The sequence below is a fragment of the Gopherus flavomarginatus genome, chromosome 2 (genome assembly GCF_025201925.1).
Source record: "Gopherus flavomarginatus isolate rGopFla2 chromosome 2, rGopFla2.mat.asm, whole genome shotgun sequence".
NCBI lineage: Eukaryota > Metazoa > Chordata > Testudines > Testudinidae > Gopherus > Gopherus flavomarginatus.
The window spans coordinates 299,634,021-299,655,789 of record NC_066618.1 but is presented as its reverse complement, the minus strand read 5'-3'; the positions used below and the strand labels follow the sequence as shown (position 1 = coordinate 299,655,789).

Genomic DNA, 21,769 nt, shown 5'->3' with positions numbered 1-21,769 from the left:
AGCAGGAGCAGAGAATTGAGAGCCAGCGGCTGGATGTAAAATCGGCAGTGGCAGAAACCCAGAGGGGAAGGAAGACTCGGGGCGGGAGGGGGAGGGTAGTTTTCTACTGGTTCCCTGCAATGCCCCTCAGAGGAAAACTCCCAGCTCCGGACTGAGGGCTGGGCCGGGCAGCAGCACCTCTGACCTTCGAGAGCTGGCGACAAAGTGCAGCAAGTGCCTTCCTGTCCAGTGCTCGTGAGCATGGTGAGCATGGTGCTTCCCTCTGAGCTTCAGCACTTTGTGAGCTGACCAATGTGTGCAGATTATTGCCAGGGCTCGGAGAATTCCCAGCTCGGGACAATGGGAAATTAGGGGCTCTGCTTTGCCCCTCCAAAGGCCTCATGCCATGACAAGCTACCCACTGCCACAGCTGGCCGGACAGAGCTCCCCCGCTGCTGCTATGATCTGTGGCCTGGGTGTGGGGATCGTCAGAGGGGAACTCCCTTCCCTAGCTCTGCAGCGCTCATTCCAGCCGTTAAAGCTGATACACCCCCTCCCACCGAGTACCACGGGGCGTTGCCACTTGGTCAGCAGAGGGAGAGCCCGCTGCCAGCACGTGGCCACCACCCCTGCTGGTGCCAATCTGAGCACACAACAGCATCCAGGACTCCTGGGCACTAGGCCAGGCCCAGCCAGTGATATGGCTGTATGACCCCAAGCAAGTCCCTCCCCCTCGTCACTCTCCGTGCCTCAGTTTCTCCATCTGAACAAGGGAGATAATGATCCTGGCCTGGCCCCGAGGGGCTCATGGCTGCACAGCTCAATGGAAATGAAAGCACTCAGCTGCACTCATTTTACTTCCCTGCTCACTCCGTGGTTCCCTGAAGGTTTGGCTGCCGTATCACTGCGCTGGAAGAACGCATCGGCCTGAGGAGCAATCGGTGGTTAATTGCAGCATGCAATTAATTAATTCCTGTCCCTCGGCCCCTGCTCTGTCCCGGCCTCTCAGCTGGGAGAGCCCAAGGGAGCATGCTGAACGTCATCCTTGAATGAAGCTGGGGGTTGACACAGCCCTGGCAGGAGTAGAGGTGCTCCCACAAATTAATTCCTCCTTGTCTCAGACGCGTTCCTGTCTTGTTTAGAGCGAGAAAAGGAAGAGAAGGCAGCAGGGCCCGTCACACACTGGGACTCAGGAGAACCATCCGCCAGCTGTGCACAGGGCCCCTTGTACCTGACAGGTGGTGGCTTCCACGTTCATTGCCCACTGGGCTGGCTCAGCACCGCCTCCCCCCACATTGCCGGGGTGGATTGTTTTCTGTGGCCAGAGTGGAGATGAAATAGCAGCCCTGAGAATGCCCGACAGAGGAGCCAACAGAGCACTGCTGGCCGGCCTGGGCTGGAGTCCAGGGACTGCTCAGCACAGCAATTCAGCTGCCTCCTCCCTAGCTACAAACCCGACTCATGGGAGTCAGTGGGTGGGGACTGTCCGCACAGGCGACTGGCGGACAGAGGGGCTGCTAGCTGGAAAGCAAGGTTGGATCCCTGAACCGTGGGAAGCTTGGACCCCACAATCCAGTGATAACATCAAAGAAATCAGCCCACCCCTGGCCGAGTCACTGCCAATCATTTATTTACTGAGTGGTTGTCACAGAAAAAACACCAAACCATTCCACTCCCAGCCCCCAGCCATGTGCGTGTTTGTGCGAGTGTCAGGAAGTGGCAGCCGAGCGGAGCAGCTGTTTGCAGCACACCCAGTGCACAGCAATCGAGTGCAATACTCCAGTTTATCCCGCCCCACTCCGGAAGGGGCCGCTGGGACTGACTTGCGCGGCTCACACCAATGCAGCCTGGTTGGCATCTCCCCACGCACTCTGCTGGGTGACCTCCCCCACCCCGGCCTCTCTTCACTTGGGCTTCTCCATTCAGAGGAATCATAACCAAGGGACAGGCTTTGCCGAAGGCTGAGCGCATCCGCCCACTCGGCGGGAGGCCTGTTCCAGAGGGGAACATTAACCACTTGACTGCCGCCGGCTTGGTGCCGAGGGCCTGGTCCCTCAGCAGACAGTGTTCACTGGAGCAGTGACACGGCCCAAGGGCTCAGACGGGGCTTTGCACAAAGAGATCTCGGGGCATCTCACAAAGGGTGACAGCACTGGCCCAATTTCACAACTGGGCAAACGGAGGCAACAGCAGCAAAGAGCCTCGGGTGCTGGGTGCCCAGCGTGAGGCATTTTAAAGGTGCTGAACACCCACCCTATCCCCTGTGCTCAGCCCCTCTGAAGTAGCAGCTGGAGGGGTCTCAAAAACAGAGGCACCTACAATCAGTGGCTGAGTGAAAATTCCAGGCGAGGCAACTCGTGCCATTCCCACAGTGGAGAACCCGGCAGCCTGACTCCCGCATCGAGCCAGCAGCCAAGGGGACAATGAAGCTTGTGCGAGCCCATGGAAAGGAGCACACACCCCTTGTGCTCACAGATCCCAGCCTGCTGGCCTGGTGCTTCCCACCCCATTTGTGCTAACTCCGGGCAATGCCCCTCTGACCCCGCGCTGCTGCCAAGCTTCGGCCTGGCTAAAAATAGGTTCTGAGGCTTGTGAGAGGCTTGCTGGGCCGGCTGCTGCTAACAGATGCCGGGGGCACTGCATCCTGGCTAAGGTTAGGGTCCCGCTCGAAAGCTGTCAAGGAGCTTTAAGTCCCCGGGAAAAAGCCTTTTAAGAGGAGGTTTGAGCAGCTCAGTGAGCTCGCGCAGTGACTGGTTTTGGCAGGGAACCCAACCGTGCTCTGTGCTGGGGCAGCAGAGGGTGGTTTCAAACCCCTGGGGTGGGCTGGCACAAGGCCTCGGCCTGCTGGTGTCGATCACACCCGTAAGGCAGCCTGGATCTGCAGTGTGAGTGGCACACGGGCAGCGTGCTGGGATCCCGAGCCCCCAAACAGGAAACGCCCTGGGCCAGAGATCAGTAAAAGCCCAAAGGCTGATGGGACTTTTGCCACCTTGGGGGGGGCAGGATCGGGCCCATTAAAAGGCACCTGGGTGGGATCGACCCAGCATTTATTTAGCAGCTTGGAGGTGGCTGGGTTGGCGGCCCTGGGGGCAGTGCATTGAGCCCTCCCGTCAACATGGCTGGACAGATACGAACGGTCTCTCGTTTACAGGCAGTGCTAGGGGCTGGGGCGGAAGCCAGCAGAGGGTGACAAGGGGCATCACAATCCCTGCCAGCCCCAAGGGGAGGCCCACGTCTGCAGCCTGGCACCCAGAGGCGGGGGAGGGAATCCACAGGCCATAGGGTCGAGTGAAGCCCAGGAGTTACCACAGGGGGCTAGTGGGCTTGGCTGCTGATCCCCAGGGGGCAGGTTAACCCCTTCCCAGGGGAGACCCTGTCCGTCTCGCTGCGTGGAGCCTGGGGCTCTGGGCGGCACTGGCTAAACATTCTCCATCCCCCAGGCACCAACTGAGGCCCCTCTCCGAAAGTGGGTTATCTGCAGCGCACGGTTATGAAACGGCAGAGAGCTTTTTAAACACGATTATTACAGCAGCTTAAGCTCCTGGTTCCCCAGACTAATCCCAGTTCAGCGCACGCTGGAGATAATCACGCCAGGGCCTCCCTGCAAGCGCCGCTGGGCTCCCATGAGCCGTCCCACTCAGCCACCAAGGAGCTCAGCGGAGCCTGCCTAGGCAGGGATCGCTACCAGCACGAAGCACCACGGGCCCCAATGCTCCGCATGGCGAGGAGCCGACGAGCACAGCAATGGGGTGCGGGCACTCGGCTCAGGGCACTGAGTCTCTCCTTCCAGCAGCCTCTCACGGCCTCTCCTGCTATGGACAGGGCAGATTTGTTCTTGGCTCGGTGGGGGGGAGTGGGCGGAGCAGCAGGGTCTTTCCTCACAGCCCTCACCACTCTCTGCTCTGGGGAAGGGCAGACATGGTGAGCACGCACCAAGCAATGCAGCAGGTCCTGGGCCCACACCAAATCTGCAGATCCTTAAAATGGGGAGGGGTGAGAGAGGAGAGGGGCCCTGGGCTGTGGGGTTTGTAGGGCCACAGGTGAAGGAACATGGATTCTGGGTCTGCCCCACCCCGCTCTGCTCTCCAGGGACAGAATCCCAGCCCAGCTCCTCGTGGGACAGCAAATCAGGGGCTCCGTTCACCTCCGGCTTGGCCATCTGCTTGGACCGGAGGGGACAAGAGCCGCTGCATTGTGGCTTCCCTTCGGCTCCCACAAGGAGGTGGCTGTCGGAGCTCATGGCCGCCCAGCCCAATCTAGAGCCTTACATGCAGCCCATGGGGTTCGAGGGCAGCCCCACTCCCGCTGGAGAAGAGGCCCATGGAGGCCCTTCAAGCAGCCAACCCCGGGGCTGCTTGGCCCAAGTGACATACATATGGTGGGGCAGCCAGGGGGTGGGCTGCAGAGATCTGCTCCAGTGAGTGCCAGGGAGGTGCTGTCCTCAGGCTGTTGCAAAGCAGCCAACATAGCTGCAGATGGGTCAGTCCTTGCTCTGTCCCCAGCTCAGGCGCTGCTGTTCGAGCGGATCAGCTGCACCAGCTCGTTGGTGAGGGTGTAGCGCTTGCCCTGCCAGCGGAAGTGTGTAGGGGGCTCGCCGGCGCCCTGGCTGTACTCAAAGCAGGGGCTCAGCTCAAAGGCCAGGGCTGATTTCACCAGCCCCACGCCGCCGGCTTTCTGCGGGGCCGGGTGATAGACGCGCCCGTTCTCGGGGAACATCACCAGCTTCTCCGGCTCGAAGCTGACCACCAGCCTGTCTCCACCGCCGCAGTAGGAGAGCAGCTCCTCACCCGCCTGGCCCCACAGCAGGTGGGTGAAGACGATGGGGCGGTCGTCGCAGCGCACGAAGTTGTGCTCTCGGCCACAGGGGGAGAGGTAGGGGAAGGCGTCCTGGTAGCGTCCGCTCCGGTTCAGCTGCAGTTGTTTGAAGAAGAAGGTGAGGAACTGCTTATCTGGGAAGCAGAGAGAAACCACAGGGGGTTCAGAGGCCAGTGAACTAGATCGGTGCGCACTGCAATGCTGAAGCCTGTTTTACCCACACGCCTCCCCCCGTCAACGAGCGGCTTTGTTAGACGCCCCATATGCCAGGCCAACAAAAGGCACGTTCCCTGCAGGGGCTCTGAAGCGCCCTCGGGAACCTCGGCATGGAGCTCACTCCTGGCTGCAATTCACTCCAAACCCAGCCCAAAGTGCACGCTGAGGAGGACAGAGGCCACGGCTCCCTGGTCTTGCACAGGCCTGCTGATTGATCTGCTCCTGGAGACGCGCTGTTCTGATTCAGGGAGCATCCTCCTCCCCACTGCCTGTTATTGCAATGCAGCTACAGGCCTTTAAGCAACGTCTCCCTTGGAAATTAGCAAAGCTGCACCTGGCCCCTTCCACCCTCAGAGCTCTGGCAGGCTAATCGGGAGGCAGCAGCAGAGCTACTCCGGGAAACATCACTCCTGATTAATTCCCATCTCTAAAAGGCCTCCGCATTCATATTTCTGCTGACCGCACGGAGCGCATCTCCAGCACTCTTCTGACGGGCTGCTCTGGGCTGTATGGGGGTAAGGAATCAGCCCTTGCTGTTACCGGCCACCTACAGCTCTCTGGACACTATGCTACGAGCCCTTCATTGTCGGCATGATCTTTAGAGCCAAGGGGCCCCGTCAGCCCTCTGTCCCCAGGTGGCTTGATACCCAACGGAACGGGAACCTCCTGGGGGCACTCCCGAGTGGCACCGGAGCGGCACGAGGCCAGCCTGGCACTGAGCATGCCTCTCTTGCCAGACTCCCACTTATCCTCCTATGTGGGCAAAGCAGGAAAGTGAAACATGCAAGTTCTGGTCAGTTTCATGGCTTTGCTCTGTGGCCAGGAAGCAGGAAAGAGAAAGGGACAGGAGACCATGTTCTTTGCTTCTCCATTTCATCATTTCACCCCTCTCCTTGAATCCCTCCAATGGCTCCCCCTTCCTCCCCATATGAAATCCAAACTCCTTGGCTCTGTTTTCAGCGCCGTGCAGAACTGTCTCCTCCTCAGCCCCCCCAGCCCCTTGTCTCCTTCTGCATCTCTCCCTTTCTTCTCCACTCTTAGGGTGACTGGATGTCCCGGTATTGGGGACTCTGTCTTTTATATGCAACTCTACCCCCAAAAAAAACTGGTCCAGATTTTTCACACTTGCCCTCCAATCACCCTACCCACTTGTCCAAGTCTCAAGGCCCCGTTTAGAAACTCCTTCTAGAAGGACCTTTGCCTATCCTGTCCCACTCCCTCTGCATGGAACATCCTTCCCGAGCTCCTCTGCAGGGCCACGTCCTCTCTGCATGCCAGTCTTGGGGCCTATAAGAAACTAACTGGCTGCTTACAGGGAGGCTGGGGCTGCCTGGGGTGAACCTCGCCAGCTCACGAAAAAATCCCTAGTGTTAACTTGAGTGACCAAGGCCACCTAGATCACATCCCTCGCACGTTGTGCCCCTCAGCTTGCGTCTTCTCCAATAGGGCCCTTTTGTCTTTGGGAAGCCCTTCTCACACGGAGAGCGCTACAGAAAACGAGCCACGCACTCATTCACCAGCATTGCCCCCCTGGCACAGCCCCCTCCATTTGTCAGAGGCTAGTTCTCATTTGGTTTTAAATCTATTGCCAAGATCTCACATATTCCTGAAAACCAACACAACTGGCTTAAAAACTGGAAGCCCCAGAGGTCAGGGCTGGAAATATTCCCCACAGGGTTTAAAAAGGTGCAACTCCTAATGAGAGAGAAGAGTTCTCGAGGGTGGTGCAAGGGGACAGACGTGAAGACGTATGGGCCAGTCATTATTTAGCACATGTATTACAATGGCAGCCAGAGACTTGGACTGGACTCAAGTTGGGTTTGGGGCTGAACATGTGATACAAGGAGACAGTCGCGTCCTCGAGGAATTTAGTCTGATTTTTCACACTTGCTATCTGGTCACCCTGAGGGGAGTGCAGTTACCGCCGTTTTACAAATGGGGGACTGACCCACAGAGGCTCAGGGACTTGTCCAGTGACACAGCGACACAGGCGCATGCCTTAGCCACCAGACCCTCCTTCCTGCCGTGCCGACCAGAAGCGCTCCCTCACACCAAGGCCTGTTGAACTGCGGAACAGTTGCCCAAAGGAAGGAGTTTGGGACATTTCAAACTGGGAAAAAAGTGCTGGTGAATCAACAGGGACTGATCTTGCACTGACCCGTGGAGAATGGGCTGAAGGAAACCTAACAGGATGCCCGAATCCTATGATGAGATGCAAGTCGCCCTGTTTTCCAAGTCGCTTGCTGAAACCTACGTGCTGCCCCTATGCTTCCCAAGAACTCCAGCCGGATTCCCCTCTCAATTCCCACCCCCAGACATCCAGAGTAACTCCAGGGCCCTCAGAGTCACGCCAGAGATCTAAACTGGCACAACCAGGCTCCAACGGTAGCTCAGGGAAGTGTGCGCGCAAAGGAGGGGTGACAGCAAGTCACACAGGCAGGCAGGACAGGGGATTCTCCTTTGGTGGAGGACTCTGGCTCACCACGGGGAAGCAGCTGATTTTGGCCAGGGAATATCTGCCCATTAAACACCCCCACTGCTGCCGGGCCGTTCCTGGAGAGAAGCCCCATGCCAACGCTGGCCAGCTTTGCCGCTCACAGATCTTTCAAGGGGCACAAGATCACGAGATGCATTTTCAGGTTAGTTTTATGTAACAAAGATAATGAAATAATAAAAGTCACAGCTGCCTGTTTGCCCAGTGCATTGTGTCCTACAGCAGTTAGGCATTCACAAATCACCTTTAAAATACTATTTAGCAGCAACGCTGCCTCTGCCCCTACTGTGCCAGCTAGAGCTGCTGAGAGCTTATGGGAAACCTGCAGCTCAGGGAGAAGTCATTTGGCAAAAGCAAATTACTTCCCAGTACTTATTAGTTTATATCCTGCTGTGTGGATCCATTTTTGTTAGCTAATGGTGTATTTTATTCCTTTGTTTCACCTCACCTCCTTTATCAAGCAATTTAACAGCTTTCTTTCAGAGCGGTGCCAGGAAGGGGGTGGACATATTGTGGCTGATTGTTCCCCTAAAATACAGTGAGGGGAAGTCAACAGTAGCCACTCACCCTCTACTGCCTCTTCAATCAGTGATGTAGAGAGAGTTAAACAGGCAGAAGGCTCAGAGGTTTTAACATGTATGGGAGAAGTGAACAGAAGTTATTAATAGCAAGAGCTGAATCCCTGTAATTGTGCAAATGAAAGAAATATGCAAAAGGCATTGTGCTGTGTTTGCTAGAGAATCTGTTGCTGGAGAAAGACTGAATTGCAAACAGTTTTAAAGGAACACGGACTGGGATGGACCGAGATGGAGCTGGAGCTCAAGAAAGATGGCGCAAGTTGCTAGACAGTCAGAGGGATAGTGGTGCCTGCAGCCAGGAGACCCTGGGCTTTGGCAGCAGTGGGACAGACCTATTCACTCCCCCAATCTCTAACTTTTAGGAATCAGATCTTGCATTAAGCAGGGTTAGACCAGGCCAAACTCTGGGATGGGAGATTTCCGAGGAACATGTCAATGTGACAGGAAGTGGTGCTGATTCAGTAGCCAGCACTTCCCCTGACTCAGCAATGACCCAAAATCCGATCAGGGCGCTCGGGGCGATGTGCTGCAAGGAGCAGGGTGTGTGACCCCCCGCCACAAGTCGGTCTTGGGCCCATTAGCCTGCCCTGTTAACAGCTGCTGCATTCCACCGGCAGGCAAAGCAACCCCTAATATCCTTCACCTGCCCTCACAGGGGTTGCTGCATCTTCATGTAGGGGAAGCCCTTTTCATCTGCAGCTCTTGAGACTCTACAGACAGTGAGTGATGCCCCACAGCCGTCCTGGGGAAACCGAGGCGCAGTTGGGTGAAGCCTGGCTTTTACCCTTGCTCATTAGGAAGCAGCCCACAACGTGAAAGGGGTCGAGATGAATGGCCAAGACCAGGCTGCTCTCACCCTGCTATGGAGCAAGAACTGCAGGTGCCCGGGGAAGCCCGTGTGCCATTGTAGTGAGATCATGGCCATCAGGAGAGGGCACTGGGTGGGACTCAGGAGACCTGGGCTCTATTCCTTGCTCTGCCATTGATCTGCCAGGTGACCTTGGCCAACTCACTACCCCTCCTTGGACCTCAGTTTCCCCATCTGTCACATGAGGATGATGATGCTCAGCTCCTTTGAAAAGCGCTTGCTCTGCTGATGAGATGCACCGTGCAAGAGCTGGGTATTGTTAAGTACAGTGTGTTTTCTCTGACTGGGCTTAGTCTGCGCCTGGAGTTGTGAAAAGGATCCAGCCTGGCATATGGGGTGGAAAGGGGGGAGCCCTAGAGCCAGAACAGGGTTTTCCCCATTTCTTTGATCCCGGTGGGGTGTGGTGGGGTGGGTAGGGAGACACGCAGTCAGACCCGGCACACACACTGCTGCCTGGCACTGCCTTACTGTTACCAACACTGGCTTCACGGAGATGGTGAGTTCCGGCACGCGCCCGGCAGCTCAGCTCACGCGGGAATGTCGCATGCTGGGGTCTGTCATCTCAGGGGCTGCCCCCCTCTAGTCAAAGCACAGGCAACTGTGATCCCATGCAAAAGAGGTGGCTCTGGGGGAGGGAGACTCAGAGGAGAGTCATTTGTAGCTTCGAGGCCTGAGGTTCACATCCCCGTGTCCTGCCCTCAATAAGACACAGCAGCTGTTGGAACCTCAGTGAATGGCACAATTTATCTCCTGCCGTTTTCAGTCACTTGAAGAGAAGGGACAAAATCTGTCCCCCTTATAAGTCAATGGTCACTACAGGGATGAACTTGGTCCAGGACCTTTAAACGCATGGTGGGTCATAAACTTTGCTAGAGGAGTCGCTCCTCTCACACCTAGGTGCTGGAACTAGGGGTGCAGGGGGCTGCAGCACCCCCTGGCTTGAAGTGGTTTCCATCATATACAGGATTTACAGCAGGGTGAGCAAACTACAGCCCGGGGGCCACATCCAGCGCTTCAGACGTTTTAATCCGTCCCTCGAGTTCCTGCCAGGGAGCGGGGTCTGGGGCCTGCCCCACTCCACACAGCTCCTGGAAGCAGTGGCATGTCCCCACTCTGGCTCCTATGTGTTGGGGCAGCCAGGGGGCTCCGCATGCTGCCCCGACCCCAAGCGCCACCCCCACAGCTGCCATTGGCCAGGAACTGCAGCTAATAGGAGCTACAGGGGCCCCAGCCAGAGCCCTCACCCCCTCCCACACCCCAACCTCAATTTCATCAGCATTCATGGTCCACCATACAGTTTCCATATCCAGATGTGGCCCTCAGGCCAAAAAGTTTGCCCACCCTGGTTTACAGTTTGGTTCAATGGCTCTTGGCACCCCACTATACAAACTGTTCCAGCACCCCTGCTCCCACGAGGAGATGAAACATGACCCCTCAGGCCAGCTAGGGTGGGAGGAGCCTTGTGGAAGCGAGGCAGCTCTGACTAGCGGATGTGCAGATTTCAGGGAGTCCAGTTTACAGTACTGTTCTCCTCTGAAAATCAACCTCCGAAGGCCTGGGGCGGGGTCCCAGTTAATCTGATCTAGGGTGACCAGATGTCCCAATTTTATAGGGACAGTCCCGATTTTTGGGTCTTTTTCTTATATAGGCTCCTATTACCCCCCACCCCCGTCCCAATTTTTCACATTTGCTATTTGATCACCCTAATCTGATCAGATATGCTCAGGTCACGGGAGGATTTTCTAATAGTCAGCTCCAAACTCCCCCAGGATCTGAGAGTTGAGCTGGGTTTTATCTGGGTCACACCCCATCAGAGCCGTCCCTAGGGTATGGCAAATTGGGGCAACCACTCCAGGCCCCTACCTGCCGCAGTTGGTCCCAGAAGTGACAGGTCGGTCCCGGAAGTGACGGATTTGTCAGTTCCTCCCTAGGCCCCGCAGCCCCCTAGGGACGGCCCTGCACCCCATCATCAGTAATAAAAGGTTGGAAGGCAGATCTGGCCTGCAGTGACATCTCTGTAATCCTCCTGCCACCAGCGAGCATGCATGGGGCACCTGAATGGAACTTAGCAAACAATTCTATTGATGGCATGGCTGGGGACACGGATTGTCCAAAGGCATGTTCTCATTGGCCAGCTGATGTCCATTCAGGTGATGTCACAGCCACGTACCAATCAGAACTGCTGTAACCTCACTGCCCACCAGAAGAGCAGAATCCCTGTGCCAAGTGCATTAGAATTGCTGATACTTTCTAAGTGCAAAGCAGCATTCCCATTCTCCCGTGGTTGTCTCTTATCCTTCCACTAAGTTACTGACCTTGTGCAGTAACCGGGGCTTTTTGAGACACGTGTCCCTAGGGATGCCTCACTTCAGGCGTGCATGTGTCTTCGAAAACAACAAGGAGTCTGGTGGCACCTTAAAGACTAACCTTCGGGCAAAGATTTTCAGGAGCAGTGCCTGTTCGGCCCACACACGCATCCTATACACCCTTGTGCTTCACCCCAAGCAGCATTCCATCCCCACAGTTCTCTCTCATCTGTTCACTCAAAACTATTTGTCGTGGCAACGGATACATTGTACAAAAGTTCCCTGCACTATTTAAAAGGATGATGGGGCTTTTGTATGAGCTGCTGTCACAGCAGCATGACAGCATCTCACAACCATTAATGAATGAATCTACCCTCAAAGCCCGCACCCAGGAAGTTTTAATTAAATTCTAAGTCTAATCACAAGCAGCCACTCAAGCAGGATGTGCGAGCAGCCAGTGCATTTGTCTGTGTGTTCAAAGGCTGCTACTGAGGAACAGTGCAAAATGCACAGGGAATTACAAGTGCTTAGTGTGAACTGCGCCCTCCTCCGGGGAATTCACTTCACATCAGGAGCTCAAGCTTCACCTAGACTTCGCTCCCAGCGGCAAAAAGTTCAGTGGCTGATCTGCCAAGTGCGGGGTTGGGTACAAGCATTGCCTGCAAAAAGACTACAGGTCCCAGGGTGCAACACTCCATCTTGACCAGGGAAGAAGGCAGCCCAGAAGAAGGCTTTGCATAGCATGCTGGGATCTGTAGTCTCTGGCTGCAGAGCCATATTTGAAGTTGTGGGGGCTGCAGTTTGCTCTGTTCTGCGGGGGAAGGTTTAGGACTCACGATTATGCTCGTGGTTAAGGAGTGGGGAAGCTGACGTAATGGCCGGGGAGCACGGCAAGCGGGGGCTGACAGGCGGCCCATTCAGAAGAGGGCCAGGCCCCAGCGGGCTCACAAGCAGCCTGGTGAGGCATGTTGCCAAGTGGAGGCAGTGGCAGGCCAAGCAGGGCCATTGGCAGGAAGCGGCTATGGGGACTTAGAGTCTAAATCCCATTTTTCAGCTCATGTGAAAATATCGGTGGATCTTAAAGCCCCATTTAAGGTTTAACTGGCCATTTGCTGCAGCCTCGGACGAGGGGGTGGGGTTACTGTGGCGGGTAGCAGATTTACGGGGAACATGGTACTATGGCGTGAGGGGCTTCACTGACCCAAACCCCTCTGTGCTCATCCAGGCTACGAGGGGCGAGAACCGCTATCACGGCAACCGCCCGTTGAACCCGTTTAAATCACGTTCTCGCCTCACCTGCTGTCCCGGGCCCAGCGGGCTGCTGGTGCAGGGGAGCAGGGATTTGCCTGTGGTTGAGTTGCTGTACTAACACGCGGGTCCAGCTGCCTCTGGTGATCAGCCAGCTGTGACTTCCAGAGCCTGATTAAGGATTACAATCACGTACACAGCTCTTAAAAACCAGCACACGAGAAGGGGATGAGTGCGGCTCCGGAGGAAGATCAAAATCCTGCAGCGGAGCTAAGTGAGGGGATTTTAGGAATCATCTCCGGGCTTAGCCCTGAATGTTCCTGTGGGGCTCTCACTTCCACCATCCCAGCCGGGCTGCTCCCCTTCTGCCCCTGTGCTCATGAATACCGCAGCTCAGATGGCAGCCATGAGCATGGAGGAAGCCAGTGCAGGAGTCCTGCAGGCAGAGCCCAGAATAACACCCTCCTACGAGCAGCAAGGGAGATTGTGTTTCTGCAGTGGGACCCACGGGTGATTAGCGGCGGGGCAGGAGAACTGAGCTGAGTTATATCCCTCACACCACAGCCCACAGCTCCTGCAGCACAAGCCACACCAGGCTGTCTCCGTGCCTAGGAAGTGCAGCAGAATATAGATTTATCTGTGATCGCCTGGGACATGCTCACACCCGCGCAGCAGTAGTAGCCTTACAGCCTTGGTGGGCTGCAGCCACTAGAGGGCAACATGCTCACACAACCAACGGGTCTGACGGATTCCGGCCAGGAGAGCGCAGCGGTGGCCAGAGATCCTGGGAGGCCAGCATTGTCTGATTGCAGATGCCTGCCTGTCCTTACAACAAGCCCCCAGGAACCACTTGGGCCATCCCAAGCGCTGCCTGACATCATCACAGCCGTTCAGCCACAGCTGAGACTCCAAAGAGGCAGCAAGGGGAAGGCGCTGAGCCAGACGGCACCGCAAGGTTCAGCACACCCCTCTCCACGCCTCCCTCTAGTCAGGAGACAGAGCCCGCCCCAGAGCAGTGGGAAAGGGAGCGCACGGGCCCCAGCTGATCAAGGACTCTTGAGGGCTGAGTTTCACGCCTCAGCTAAAAATGGCAATTTCGATAGCACGGCATCTCCGAGCACCATGCTAGGGCAGTGGGGCCAAGGCTGACTCAGGGGGAGAGCCCCCTCCACTCAGCCCCCCATCCTGTGCCCTGCAGCACAGCGCCCCTGAGTGCTTCACTGGAGCACTGGGTCAGCACCGCCCAGAGGGGAGAGCACCGCTACAGGGTCCCATTGGATGAGTGACAATTCTGAGGAGAGAGAACTCCCTACGGATTCACTGTCTCTACTTCCTGTGGCACAGGAGATTTTCCCCACGGGTCTCCCATCCAAACGCTGAGCCAACCCAATCCTGCTTAGCTTGTGAGTGCCAAGTTCCCAGCCGGGGGAAGAGAAATCCTCCCCTCACTGGAGAAGTAACAAGGGAGAGCAGAATCGGGGTGTGTGGGGCAGGGGCCCAGTGTGTGCGGAAGGGATGGCGTTACCTTTAAAGCAGGTGATGAAGTTCTTCACTTTGGCATCATCCAGGAAAAGCTGCAAAACAAGGCAAGAAAGGGAGACAGTGAAGATCAACCTGCCACAGCACAGAGGGGGCTCCCCCCGAGGACCGTGCCCAAGGGGCCATGGGAGACATTTCAGAGCTGTGTGTCTGCGGCTCCAGGAGTCCACGGCCCAACTATCCTGCACAACGTCATGGGCAAAGCATGGTCCGTGGAACTCTGTGCTGCCCTTTGATCACGATGGAGAACGGCAGGCACAGACCTGCAGTCTCCGTGAGCCAGCTCTCTGTCTTAAAGAGGATGAAGCTATAATGGGCTCCATATGATACAAATCAGGTGTGACCTACTGGCCTTGCCACGTTGTCAATATGCGCCTGGGTGGGACATTTTCTTTGCTTTGGAGCAACGGCTCCACGTTGTCGCCATATCTGATCAATGATCCCAACTCACTATTTGCTCCTCTCATCCCAGTTTACACATCAACACAGCGCTGCTGGAACACACCTCCAGCCAGGCACCCCCCTCCCTAGCTGCAGGGAACGAGTAACTCACTGGAGTCACAAGGTGTTTCCAGTATCCTCTGGGGTTGTGAAGAGAACTGGGCCTCTGATGTTCCGGCCATGCAGCCGTCCCCTCCCCTGGGTCTTCTTTCCATCAGTGGGAACTAACAAGAGGCCGGATTTTCAGATGTGCTGAGCACCTGCGTCTCCCACTGAAATCAGTGGGTCCTCTGGGCACTCAGCCTCGTTGAGAATGAGGCCACCCATCCCTGCTCCTCACAGCAGAAAGGGGCAATTCTGCAGCAGCCACAAACAGCCCAAGGCTGAAGGCGCAGGATTGTGAATGTACAGAGCAGGCCGATACACCTTCTTTAGCACTAATTACAGCTCCTAATCTCTCTCGCTGTGACTAATTCACCATTAATGCAATATGCGGTTAATGCAGGAAAAATTATCAGTTGATGCTAACAGATTAGAGAGGCACAGCCAGCCCGGAGGGTTGGAAGACGGCCAGATGGTATTTCCTGAGCCCAGAAACAGACAGTTTCATGGGTCTGATGCGTCCCAGGATTGAGAACTCACATGGAGCTTATTAGTAAGTTTCACTTGGCTTTGAAAGCAGGCCAGCCTGCTGACCCTACAGCTAGCATGCTGCTATCCTGCCCGGAAAGCGCAGCCTCGACTCCTTTGCTCCTGGCAGTGATGCTGCATGGACGGAGCCCTCAGCCCCTGGCAAGCAAGGGGAACGACAGCAGTTTGCTCAGCAACAATCTGCCTGGCTGCTTTAGGGGTGGCATTCATGGAGGCTGGCCGGCGTTCCCTCAACGCTGCAGCCACCCGCCTGAATCAGGGGAGAGCAGAAGGGGGCAGAGGGGAGCTGCTTTTAGCTCCAAGGACCCAGGAATCCCCCCAAGAGAAACAAGGAATAGATGCCATCTGCCTCCTGGCGGAGAGGAGTCTGCTCCCCAGGGTGTGTCCATAGTCCGTACACAGCGTAACTAACCCAGGCACAGACACCAGCCAGATCACAGGCTGCTACCTCTTGGCCTAGGAGAGTAACTCCATTAGCTGGGAGTCCGTAGCAGGACGTATAGTCACTGGACCCAGCTGCTAGATGGGGACAGGGTCCCAGACACCTCGCTAGTGTATTGCAACAGCCTCTTAGCCAAGTGCATCTCCCCACCAGCCTGACCCTGTATTTGAACCTGACAGCAACCACCTCCCTGGGATCATATCGCTCAGCAAAGCTACCGCCCCACACGCTACCTGCTGACGTCGCTGCCATATTTCAGGCTAGAATGGACACAGCCTCACCTGTCCAAGCCCCTGGCTTCTGGGGCTGTGCCACCCTCCCCCTTCCCCCTGGGTCATGGCAGGGACCAAGCTCCGCTTAGAGTCACCTTATTTGAGGACTTTGGCACAGTAATGTGCATTTGTAGCTTTTTAGCACCATCTGGTGGCACAACTGGGGAACTGTCACTTTAAGCCAACTGCACAATCTAGACAAAAAACCTGACAACAGCCATCCAACACAACACAACACAACACAACAACAACAAGTGGAACCAACTATAACAAACTTCACAACTCACACAAAACCACCCCAGGAAACTCCATGGCACTCCATGACACACCAACATCATGAGTTTATCAGGACTACCCCTAACCAGAGCTGAATTCTCTGTCCTCTGCAAGGGACTGAACGTCTGCCCCATCACAGAACCTGATACCATACGAACATGTGCAGAGCTAGAAGAAATCTTTTTCTACCTCTGCCTCCAAGAATTCCTTCACAACAATGACGACACCATCGACAACTACCGTGTTCCCACTGACAATCGTAGGAAAAAAAGCAGCAAAGAATCCTGTGGCACCTTATAGACATTCGTGGGATATTCGTGGGATATTCACCCACGAAAGCTCATGCTCCAAAACGTATGTTTTGGAGCATGAGCTTTCGTGGGTGAATATCCACTTCGTCGGATGGAAACAGGAAAAAAAGAATCATCTGACTGGACACCGCACAGTGGACAAAACCACACACTTGATTGTTACATTGATTGGCTGTGAAATCCTTAACACAAATCATAACCACCACAATCCCTCCACCGCCGAGAGGACAGCAACACAGTCCCTGAAATCCAGCCACCAGAAAACGATCAAACCAGCAGATAAAGGGGGTGCTATCGTAGTTCTTGACCATGATGACTATGTCAGTGAGGCCAATCGACACTCTCCAACACCACCTACTATAAGAAACTCAAAGAAGACCCCACACCACAATTCACCAGATACTTAGAGGATGTCATCAAATCCTTCCCCAAACAACTTCAAGAGAAACTATACAATCTCACCCCCCATGAGACCACCCCAGGGACCTTCTATGTGCCTCCCAAGGGAGCCCAGGCAGGTCAATCATATCTGGCCATTGTACTCTTACTGAAGGAACATCAGGGCTCATAGAAACCATCCTCAAAGCACTCGCCACACAAAGGGCCAACTTCCTCCAGGACAACTTCCTCTGCAACAAAAACAGCCTCCTTCAGAACACCATCCTTACCACCATGGATGCCACCTCCCTATCACCAACATCCCTCAATGACGGCATGGCTGCCTTCCTAAAATATCTACAAAGCAATGGACAACACTCAGGTATCCACCCCAAACACATCGCCAAACTCATCCATTTCATCCTCATCCATAACAATTTCACATTCAGCAACAAACACTTTGTCCAAACCATGGGAACAGCAATGGGTAATGGGTCCCCAATATGCCACCTTCTTCACGGGCACCTTGAGGAAGAATTTCTGGACAAATGCACCATGAAACCAATGATAAACCTGAGATATATCTGGACAGATGACCTAAGCTCCCTTGTAGATTTCCACCACAACTTCAACAACCAGCACCCATCCAATTAAACTCTCTCTAGAACATTCCTGCACCAGCATCAACTTCCTGGACATCACGATCAGCTTCGGCAATGGAACCCTCAGACAACTACTTACAAAACACACCAAGAAATAAATCCGTTATCTACAGTCAGGCACTCAGATACCACAGAATATGCTCTGAGGAGAAAGTCCAGGATACACACATTAACACATTTAAACTACCTTCACTAAACAAGGACGCTTCACCAGAGAAGTAGATCACGTCATGGAATGGGCCTCAAATGCCTCAAAAGAACCTGCTTCAATACAGAAAAGAAACTCTCTCTGACTTCACATCTCTAGTTGTCACCTACCACCCCACACTGGAACCCATACAGGGTATCACTAAACAGTTACAATGTACACTTGATGGGGACCCCAACCTGAAAGAAATCTTTCCCAAACCCCCTCTTCTGGCCTTCAAACAACCCCCGCAACCCTGTCAAGCTCTCATCAGAAGCAAGGTCCCAATATACCAGGACTCACCAACTCAAAGTGGCACCAGACTCTGCCAGAACAACAGATGCAAAATCTGTTGACACCTCCTCTGCTATGATGTTCAATACCCTCCACAACACACCTTTCAAGATCCATGTGCTGTACCTCATCCAGTGCATTAAATCCCCCCATAATAACTATGTGGATGAAACCGACAATCACTATGCGCTCAAATGAATTCACACAGGAAAATGATAAAAGACAAAAGCACCGTATCAACTGCGGGTGAACACTTTCCACAGAGCAATTGCACTATATCTGACCTCTTAGTTCTCAGCCTCACAGGAAACCGGCACAACACCTTCAAAAGACGAGCCTCGGAGCTTAAATTCATAACTTTGCTAGACACTAAACATCATGATCTTAATAAAGACACTGGATTTATGGCTTCTTACAACAATCAATAACTCAATAACTCTCTTTTTTTGTTCTATGCCAGGAAGGATGTTAATGGGCCATGTCACCTTGAACAGTCCCTTAGAAAAGTCATCAACTACTTCTGTGAAACAACCTGGTCCAGCTTGTATTTAGCTGTGACACTCTGGGTATGTCTACACTGCCAATAAAAAGCCCGCGCTGGCCTGTGCCGGCTGACTGGGGCTCTGGCTAAGGGGCTGTTTAACTGCACATTAGATGTCCGGGCTAGGGCTGGAGCCTGGGCTCTAGGAACCTGTGAGGTGGGAGGATCCCAGAGGGCTGCAGCCTGAATCCAAACATTTATCATAATTAAATAGCCCCTTAGCCCAAATCAGCCAGCACAGGCCTGCCGTGGGTGTCTAATTGCAGTGCAGACATACCCTCTGACTACCTTCCCAGACCTGACAAGGAGCTCTGTGCAGTTCAAAAGCTGGTCACTCTCACCAACACAAGTTGGTCTAATAAAAGATATTACTTCCCCGACCGTGTCTCTCTGATATCCTGGGACCAACACGGCCACAACACTGCACCCAATCCAGACTCAGTCACCGCCTGAAGGCCAAGAACCAGAGCACAGCACAGCTGCCTATGAATTCATTGAGGGGTGGCAGTGGGGCCTCTGGACCCAACACCTGCCTGCCCTGCAAACTCCCTCCCTTCCCTCCCCACCTGGGAGCCAAACAGCAACCTGGGTTCTTTCCACCTCTAACAGCACATTGTCAGGGGTAGTTTTTAAGCACGGTCATTGGCAGCAACAGTGTGAGGCTGCAGAATCTGGACATCCTGCTGATGACACAAGAGGCAGAATAGGCTCTAATTTGCTCCCTGTATTTACGTCGGTGCCTGTAAAGGCAAGAGACCTCACTCAGATGCACAGCAAGGGGGTGAAGAGGCCATTCTTAGAGACAACGCAGCCCAGCCCGCCCCTAGAGGCAGAGCTGGAAGGAGGACACAGGGGCTCTCCCTGTCTGGAGGCTGAGCACTAGGTCGCTGAGCTCACCTTACTGCGACGGGCAAACTTCATTTTGTGCCCAGCTACCCCTTCTCCCACATAATGAGGCTGGGCAGAATTTAATTGTTTTTATAATTTCAGCTGATAATATCCCTGTTAATTAATACACTTTTCTCATTTTTATCAATGTCAATTTTCACAGCTGCGCAAAGTTAAGGGTTTTAAGTACTTTTTCCATTTTTATCGATGTAAATTTTCACATTTGTGGGAAACTGTTGGGGTGGGGAGTGTCAGACAATTACTTAACAACAGTAGATGTTGCGATTCAAATAGTTAAATCTTTGTAAATGTGAAAACACAAATTGTCAACATCACACGTGAACAGCCTTAAATCAAACCCTAGTATGTTCTCAAGCAGGATTGCTCTTCGCTGTAAATTTTGGTCATGATGGGTGGAAATATTTTGTGGGTGCCTCACTGTTTGTTGAAATCAACATTTACCAATAAAAACTGAATCCTCCCAAACCAGCCAGCCCTGGCGGTTGATGCTGTTATTGCTCCGCTAGGGACTAGGAAATAGCCATTGCCAACTCTCATCATTTTGTCATGAGTCTCATGATAATTATTGTTTTCCTTAAAGCCCCAGCTCCTGGAGTCAAGTGAGTATGTGACGATTTTTTGCCGCCATTCTTAAAGAAAAAGTAAGTTTCTAGCCCTAGTGGCGTGAAGACAGCTTCAAAACTTGACCCCAGTGCACCCTAAAGGCTTCACGAACGGAAGGCAAATAAAAAGACCCCCAGATCTAGTATATTTACATCACCCCATGATTTTTGGTGAGCCTGATTCAACACTCGGGGCTGGCAATGCTGCCTGGCAGAGATGGGGGCTGCCAGGCTCTGGCACAAGCTGCCCAGTAGCCCACTGGCCCCTGGTTGGGTTTGCTCTGGCTCCCCGGCCCCACTATCAGCTCTTGGCCCATGGGGAGAGGTGGCAGCGCTTCCCGTGGCCTCTCCCCAGCCCCTTCTCCCGCCAGAGCCCCCCGCTCAGTGCACCCAGCAACCCCGGCCAGCCCCGAGCCCCCAGGGGCCGAGCATCGCTGGGGCATCGCTAGCCTCGGCCCCACTGCCGGGCACCCCGGCCCTGCCGGGCCTCCAGCCTCAGGCTCTTGGCTGGCACCACACAGCCGGGTCCTCCCGGCCCCTCGCCGCCTGTCCCCGGGGCCTCTGGTCCCCCCGCCCCGCCTGTCCCCGGGGCTCTGCTCCCCCGGCCCGGCCCCGCCCCGCCTGTCCCCGGGGCCTCTGGTCCCCCCGCCCCGCCTGTCCCCGGGGCTCTGCTCCCCCCGGCCCGGGGCCTCTGGTTCCCCTCCCTGGCCCGGCCTCAGGCCGCCTGTTCCCGGGGCTCTGCTCCCCCCGGCCCCGCCCCGCCCTGTCCCCGGGGCTCTGCTCCCCCGGCCCGGCCTGTCCCCGGGGCTCTGCTCCCCTGGCCCGGCCCGGCCCCGCCTGTCCCCGGGGCTCTGCTCCCCCGGCCCGGCCCGGCCCCGCCTGTCCCCGGGGCTCTGCTCCCCCGGCCCGGCCCGGGGCTCTGCTCCCCCGGCCCGGCCGCACCTGGCCCTGGTGGTCGATGTAGTAGAAATAGTCCCGGGCGCGGGGCGCGGGGCTCTGGCCCTGCCTGTAGGCGGCGGGGCCCGCGGGCCGGAGCAGGGCGCGCAGCAGCCTCATGGCGGGGCCGCCGGGTGACCCTGGAGCCGCCGGTCCGGCAGCGCAGCCGCTCCCCGGGCCCGGGCCCCGCGCTCGCGTTCCGGGCAGGCCGGGCCCCGCGCTCCCTCCTGGGCGCCCGCGGGGCTGGGGACGGGGCTGCCTGAGGGCGAGAGACCCGGAGCGCCCCCCCCCGGCCTGGCTCAGCCCCCCCGGCACAGCTCCTGCCCCCCCACTGGCCGGCCTGCCCCCCATCACCCCCCAATTAACCCCCCAGCACAGCTCCTGCCCCCCCCACTGGCCGGCCTGCCCCCCATCACCCCCCCTTAACCCCCCAGCACAGCTCCTGCCCCCCACTGGCCGGCCTGCCCCCCATCACCCCCCCTTAACCCCCCAGCACAGCTCCTGCCCCCCCACTGGCCGGCCTGCCCCCCATCACCCCCCAATTAACCCCCCCAGCACAGCTCCTGCCCCCCAGCACTGGCCAGCCTGCCCACCATATTGCCCTCCCCCAATTAACCCTCCCAGCACAGCTCCTGCCCCTCCACTGGCCGGCCTGCCCCCCATCACCCCCCAATTAACCCCCCCAGCACAGCTCCTGCCCCCCAGCACTGGCCAGCCTGCCCACCATATTGCCCTCCCCCAATTAACCCTCCCAGCACAGCTCCTGCCCCCCCCACTGGCCGGCCTGCCCCCCATCACCCCCCAATTAACCCTCCCAGCACAGC

At 55.8% G+C, this 21,769-nt stretch overlaps 2 protein-coding genes across 2 annotated transcripts in view; both read right to left on the bottom strand.

Moving 5' to 3' along the window:
- The window catches only part of LRRC24 (leucine rich repeat containing 24), a 48,801-nt gene extending 32,380 nt beyond the window's left edge, over positions 1–16,421 (bottom strand). Inside the window, exons 1-2 of the mRNA XM_050940964.1 lie at positions 14,597–16,421; positions 14,030–14,078 (exon numbers count right to left, since the gene is read on the bottom strand). The gene's annotated coding sequence lies outside the window, so the exon portion shown is untranslated. The remainder of the gene's footprint in view (positions 1–14,029; positions 14,079–14,596) is intronic.
- On the bottom strand, positions 1,593–21,131 carry C2H8orf82 (chromosome 2 C8orf82 homolog). Its single transcript, XM_050941385.1, has 3 exons — positions 20,952–21,131; positions 14,030–14,078; positions 1,593–4,928 (listed from the first exon to the last, which is right to left on the bottom strand). Exons 1-3 carry the CDS (start codon positions 21,063–21,065, stop codon positions 4,483–4,485), a joined length of 609 nt encoding a protein of 202 aa, XP_050797342.1. The 5' UTR covers positions 21,066–21,131; the 3' UTR covers positions 1,593–4,482.
- Between the last annotated feature and the right edge of the window lie 638 nt (positions 21,132–21,769).